At 42.8% G+C, this 6,715-nt stretch overlaps 1 protein-coding gene across 1 annotated transcript; it reads right to left on the reverse strand.

Moving 5' to 3' along the window:
• Nucleotides 1-5,434: 5,434 nt before the first annotated feature.
• LOC105740449 lies at nucleotides 5,435-6,440 on the reverse strand. Its single transcript, XM_012510293.2, has one exon. The coding sequence runs from the start codon at nucleotides 6,359-6,361 to the stop codon at nucleotides 6,014-6,016; it is 348 nt and encodes a 115-aa protein (XP_012365747.1). The 5' UTR covers nucleotides 6,362-6,440; the 3' UTR covers nucleotides 5,435-6,013.
• Nucleotides 6,441-6,715: the final 275 nt, after the last annotated feature.

Consider the following 6,715-nt stretch of genomic DNA (forward strand, 5'->3'; position numbering starts at 1 on the left):
CATATGCAGTCAGCTCTACTCATAGAATCTAAATCAGAAAGACAAACCTGGCTTTGCCTTAGCTAAGTTACTTCTTCATCTGCTACCACTCCTGTCTCATGAAGGGAAGGGAAAGAAAACTTCAAGCTGCATCCTCTACCAACCACCCCAAAGAAAAGAAATAAAGAGATAGAGACTTCTCAGCCATTGCCCAGAGATAATTTCAGAGCTTACAGAGAAAACCTTGAGGAAAGTCGTTTTTGAAGCCCTGGACATTTGTCCATCCCCTTAGTAGGCTTCATTCTCATAAATGTGGTTTTAAAAGGTTTTCTTTGGATTCCATCATCTCTCCATCTATTATTGTCCTTTGTCCTGGGCCAGCTGTGCTGTGATTGGCAGATTTACCCATGCAAAATTCAATTCCTGTTACAACTCTTTCCCTTTTCACCATGCTTATTTTTCCTAAATTCCTTTTTTTTCCACACTCATCCGTGATATGGATGGTTGCTTTTTATCTGGGCAGTTCTTCTGAAAACAAAGCCTTCAAAGGATGTAAATCAAAATGTCTCTATGTTGGAGAAAAAATAAAAAAGAAATCTCTTTTTGAATCAAAGACCTAAAAATTTCTTGGCTGTAATACTTTTTAAATTTATGCTAATTTTTTCCCTCCCCTCATACTTTACTTCCATCACAAAAACATTTTATTTTTTTTGCTGATGATTTAATTATCATTGTATCACAGTCCCTTAATAGATAGACGTTCACCTCAAATTACTGTTTAATTCCTTAAGGTTTTTACTCTTTAAATTCTTCCATTCTGTTCCTTTCACATAGTTTATGTAGGCATGTTTTTTTTTTATATTCAGTTCCTGATTTATAGTTCTCAAACTCTTTTAGAAAACTTATATAAAATATAAATATAAAAAATAAAAGATTAGAAAAAAATTATCTAAAACCCACTGTTTTATGGAGTTTCCTTTGATCCCACTAGTCTGTCTTCTTTTTGATTTTATAAAGGACAGAGATTTTGGTAAGCTCTTAAAGTCTTAAATAAACAGAAGGGTGATCAATTAGTAAGTCATGATGAAATGATTGTCCCTGAACCCAGATTTGTTTGCACTGGGAATCATAGCCTCTTTCCAGTCTTCCTGCCATGTTTCTATGCCATTTCACTCCTCTTGCTTTCTCGCATATCCCCAATGTGTCAAAAGGGCACTAGGTGAGTCAAACAGGAGTCAATCAGGAGTCAAACATTTTCTGTAAAAGGCCACACAGTAAGAATTTTAGGCTTTGCTAGTCGTGTGGTCTCTGTCATGCTGCTCAACCCTGTGTTGGGGTACAAAAGCAGCTATAGACAATATGTAAACAAATGGGGCTGTTTGTATTCCAATAAAACTTTATTTACAAAAATAAGCCATAGGTTGGATTTAGACAATGGGCCATAGTTTGCTGACTCTTGAATTAAAAGATAAGAGGACTCTGATATCTAAAGATATACATATGTATATATATTTGGGCTGCTATAGTTACGAATAGAGATTTTAGAGGTACAAAGAGACACACAAATGCAAAAGAAATGTCTCGGCCGGGCGCGGTGGCTCACGCTTGTAATCCCAGCACTTTGGGAGGCCGAGGCAGGCAGATCACGAGGTCAGGAGATCGAGACCATGGTGAAACCCCGTCTCTACTAAAAATACAAAAAATTAGCCGGGCGTGGTGGCGGGCGCCTGTAGTCCCAGCTACTTGGAGAGGCTCAGGCAGGAGAATGGCGTGAACCGGGAGGCGCAGCTTGCAGTGAGCCGAGATTGCGCCACCGCACTCCAGCCTGGGTGACAGAGCGAGACTCCGTCTCCAAAAAAAAAGAAAGGTCTCAAAATTCATCCATTAATTTAATATTATTGTTTAAGGGAATTCTCTAAATGGAAGTAATTTCGTCTTTGTATATTTTCTTTTCTGTGGTCTGTTAATATTTGAGGCAAGATTTCTGTTTTAAAGAAAAGATTTGGTACATTCATACTAAGGTGAGAATGGCTAATTAATTTATTATCTTTCCCAAAGTCATTTGCAATGTCACATAGGCTAAGCCTGCTTTCTATAATCTAGGTCAGTGAATGGGGAGGGAACTAATATTTGTTTGGCACTTACTAGGTTCCAGTTCCTGAATGTCAATCATGTCTTTTTTTTTTTTTTTTTTTTTTTGAGACAGAGTCTTGCTCTGTCAAGCATGCTGGAGTGCAGTGGCACCATCTCAGCTCACTGCAACCTCTGCGTCTCGGATTCCAGCAATTCTCCTGCCTCAGCCCCACCGAGTAGCCGGGACTTACAGGCGTGCGCCACCACACCTGTCTAATTTTTTTGTATTTTTAGTAGAGATGAGGCTTCACCATGTTAGCCAGGCTGGTCTCGAACTCCTGACCTCAGGCAATCTGCCCACCTCAGCCTCCCAAATTGCTGGGATTACAGGCGTGAGCCACCGCACCCAGCCCATGTCATCTTTTTATTCCTCTCAGTAACCGTGTGAGATACAAAATACTATGATGTCAACTTTAAAGATGTGGAAACTGAGACTTAGAGTAATTGAGTAACTTGGTCAGAAACAACTAGTTGAAAAGTTGCAGAACTGAAGCTCAATCCTAATACTCTCTTTTTCCAAAATCTGTTCCATACCCTTCAATGGTCCTACCTTATTTTGCAGTGTATCCAAAAGACCCTGAGGTCCCAGTCTCCTTGGAGAGTCTGCTGCAAGCTACAGGTTAAAAAAAAAAAAGAAAATTCCTATGAGTTTTGTACACAATTTCAGGAGCTTCACTGAAGTGTGCATGAAATATCAAAGGCTACACAAATCCCTCCAGGTCCCATTTCCAGAGATATATTTCTCCTGAGCATTTCTTTAGAAGCTTGGAATCACATCACATGCCAGCTGCCTATGGACCCTTAGACTCAGCACTTCATTCCAGGTGGCCTTGAGATGCCAGATCAGCCCTGCAGTTATGTTCAATGGAGAAAAGGAGAATGAGAGAGGGCAAATCACTTATAAAAATTAGCTTTTTTGGATGTTTTTGCATTTATTATGCATTTCCCATGTGCCAGGCAGTGGTTTCAAGTTTTAGATGCACGCCCAGGAGGTAGATATATGATTATCCCAGTTTATGGAGGAGGGTATTTTCTTAGTCTGTTCTCATGCTGCAATAAAGAAATACCTGAGACTGGGGAGACTGGGTAATTTCTAAAGAAAAGAGTTTAAATTGTCTCACAGTTCTGCATGGCTGGGGAGGCTTCAGGAAACTTACAATCATGGTGGAAGATGATGCGAAAGCAGGCACCTTCCTCACAAGGTGAAAGGAGAGAGAGTGAGTGTAAGCAGAGGAAATGCCAGATGCTCATAAAACCATCAGATCTCCTGAGAACTCACTCACTATCACGAGAACAGCATGGGGGAAACCGTCCCCATGATCCAATCATTTCCCACTGGGTCCTTCCTATGACACATGGGGATTATGGGGATTACAATTCAAGATGAGATTTGGGTGGGGACACAGCCAAACCATATCAGATATTATGGTACATTACAGTGGCAAGATAACTTGCCTTAAATCACACCCCTAGCAAAGAAAAGACCTAAACCAGGGAAGTTTATTCTCCAGGGCATCAGTTCTTATCCACCTTTACTGCCAGCAAGCCTTCCATAGACCTGTATGTGAAGACAGGTCTCATTGTCCCACATAGAAACAACTGGAAACCTCTGTGTTGAATATTTATACTTTAAAGCACCTGGTATTTGTGCTATATACATTGTCGTCATTAAAAATGTGAAGGTAAATATTTATAAACAGCTGTTAAGGAAACTAGACTTCTGGGGAGAAATATTAAACTCAAATTGCTGTTTAGAGGTTCTCTTTTAAAAATTGAAATATGCAGACTGACTCTAAATATAAACCTTTTTCCTATTGTAATTCTTCTTTTCATAGCCCAGCTAAAAATCTGCTAGAATTCAGCAATAGGTCCCCAGGAAGATGACTGCTTTGAAAAAGTTTGGCTGAAATCAGATACTACTTCTCACCTACTACAATGGCTAAAGCAAACAAGACTAGCAATACCAATACTGTAATTGGACAAGATGTGGAGCAGCTGGAACTCTCAAATACTGCTGTGAGGAAATGATAAATGGTGCAAACCCTTTGCTAAATTGTTTGGCAGTTCCCAATAATGTTAAATTCGTTCACCTACCCTATGACCCATCAATTTCACTCCCAGGTATTTATCCAAGAGAACTGAAAAGATATATCCATCCAGATAAATCTAAAAGAATATTCATTGCAACTTTACTCATAAGAGCCACAAACCAATAAGCAGCCCAAATGTCTATCAACAGATGAATGCATAAACAAATGGCGGTATAACCATATCATGGAATGTTACTCACCAATAAAATGAAACAAACTACATATAGATGCTCTCGATATATGTTCCTACATGGGTGATCTTCAAAAACATCATTCTGAGCAAACAAAGCCAGAAAATGACTACGTACTGTGTAGTTTCATTAATATGACATTAGAAAATGCAAACTAATCTGTAATGACAGAAAGCAGATCCATCAGAGGTGTCCTTTGATGAGAGGAAGATTGAAACAAAGGGCACGAGGGAATCTGTTGCAGTGATGAACAAGTTCTTTTTTTTTTTTTTAGAGACAGAGTCTTGTTCTGTCACCCAGGCTGGAGTGCAGTGGTGCAATCACGGCTCACTGCAACCTCCATCTCCCATGTTCAAGCGATTCTCCTGCCTCAGCTTCCCAAGCAGCTGGGACTACAGGCATGTGCCACCATACCCAGCTAATTTTTGTACTTTTTTTAGTAGAGATGGGGTTTCACTATATGTTGGTCAGGCTGCTCTTGAACTCCTGACCTCAGGTGATCCGCCTGCCTCGGCCTCCCAAAGTGCTGGGATTACAGGCGTGAGCCACTGTGCCTGGCCCAAGTTCTGTTTCTTGATGGGTGGTGTGTTCCATGGGTGTACATACTTGTCAAAATCCATAGATCAGTATACTTAAAAATCTGCATTTTATTGTATGTAAATTATACTTAAAAAGTAACAGTACTGGAAGAAACACAAAAACAGCTTTTCGATGAATGCCGTATCTTTATCCTTGGGAGGCTCAGCTGTGGGCCTGGCTTCCTATGTCACAGCCTTCCCTGCATGTTTACGGACCATGGCGGGTTCTTCTGCTGGCCCTCTCTGGTACTCAGAAGGGTTCAGGCAGGAAACAGATGCTTTTGAATACTTACTGCCCCACTTTTCCTGCTCTTTGAAGGATGCGAGAAGGAGTCAATCTTTACATGCTTCCCAATTCCAAAAAGTAGCTAGGATGGCAACAATCTGTCTTGACTTCCTCTGTGTTAAGATCCTCGAACCCAGACCTGAGAAATGACTGTGAAATTCTGACCAAGACTCACTGTTTTGGCAGCTTCCATTTCCTTTATTTGCTCCCCATCCAAAATTCTCCTCCCTCTTAGGGATGTCTAATTTATACAGGTTGTCTAGCAGGTATGGTACTGGTTTAGGCCACATTTGGGAATTCCAGCTGGGGCTGGGAGGAAGTGAAAGAGGAGGACCGTTCCCAGAAGGTGCATAACAGGCATTTTCAGTGGGGGCTTTCCTTCTGCCACTGCGATAAGCCCCTCTGGAGTTCCTGCCTCCTCCCTAGGAAAGTGTAAGCAAGACAGAAGAAAAGGTCAACAACCACAGCCTAGATAGTGAAAATGTCTCTGCCAATTTCGCTGGGGCCCTCCAGGGCGAGTAACCCTCCAACCCACTTAATGAATTTAGAGACACATTAGATTCATTTACATAACAATATTTTAAAGACCACATGATTGCTTTGGAAAATTAATTGTCTTCTTTTTTTTTCCTTCCTCAAACTGAACTGCAGAGTTACAAATACTCTCCCAGAGAGCCTCAGAGGAGGCAAACTTGGCAGAGGAGAGAACGGAGAAAAATCCATGCCTTGCAAATGCCAAGCGGAAGAACAATCCCGTTAGCCGGCCAGTTGATGCTTAACTGCGGGACTGGGGGCTCGGGCAGGGATCTTAAACATCATTTCGCGTGGGGAAACGGGCACTCTCCTCTCCCGGAAGACAAGGCTGCATGTAGGTTTATCTCGGCCTCCTGGAGGACCTGTAGTTTTTGGGAGAGCAGCTGCGAGGGGACAGAATGCTTCGCTGTGGTGGTTCCGCCGCGGGCTCCGCTGCCAGGAGGCCGGCGTGCGCGCAGCTCTGCGGCGGGGCAGGCTGCCAGGGCCCGGGGAGCAGCGGCAGTCTTCCTTGGAGGAGCACCTGTTCTTCCTCTCCCTGCGCCGGGAACGTGCCACCTTCCCCCACCCCATGCTGCTTTCCCCTGCGTGGCTCCATTTTGTCTTTCCTGATGGCAGATGCCCCCGCGGCCTTCCTCCCGAACACGTGCAGGGCGCTGGAGGAGGGGGCGGCCACGTCAGGCGCATCCCTTTTCCCAACACCCCAAGGTAGCAGCAGCAGCAAGTGCTGTGACATTATGACAAACACTCAGGTCCCCAGTGACTGCATGCGTCATACACTGTGTCTAACAGTCGCTGACATCTCATCAATCACGGCCTTGATTATGCTGCTGGGGTCCCTGGGCTCAACTTTGGGCTCTGAACAGAATTTACTGCAAACTGAACATCCTTATTTCCAATGTAGGCAAGCCCGTCTTGTTTATAATG

Source organism: Nomascus leucogenys, chromosome 11, assembly GCF_006542625.1.
Source record: "Nomascus leucogenys isolate Asia chromosome 11, Asia_NLE_v1, whole genome shotgun sequence".
In the NCBI taxonomy this organism is placed as follows: Eukaryota; Metazoa; Chordata; class Mammalia; order Primates; family Hylobatidae; genus Nomascus; species Nomascus leucogenys.

Bases quoted from the DNA above. Each gene is read 5' to 3' on its own strand.
- LOC105740449 (XM_012510293.2), bottom strand. From the start codon at position 6,361: ATGGGGTGGGGGAAGGTGGCACGTTCCCGGCGCAGGGAGAGGAAGAAC.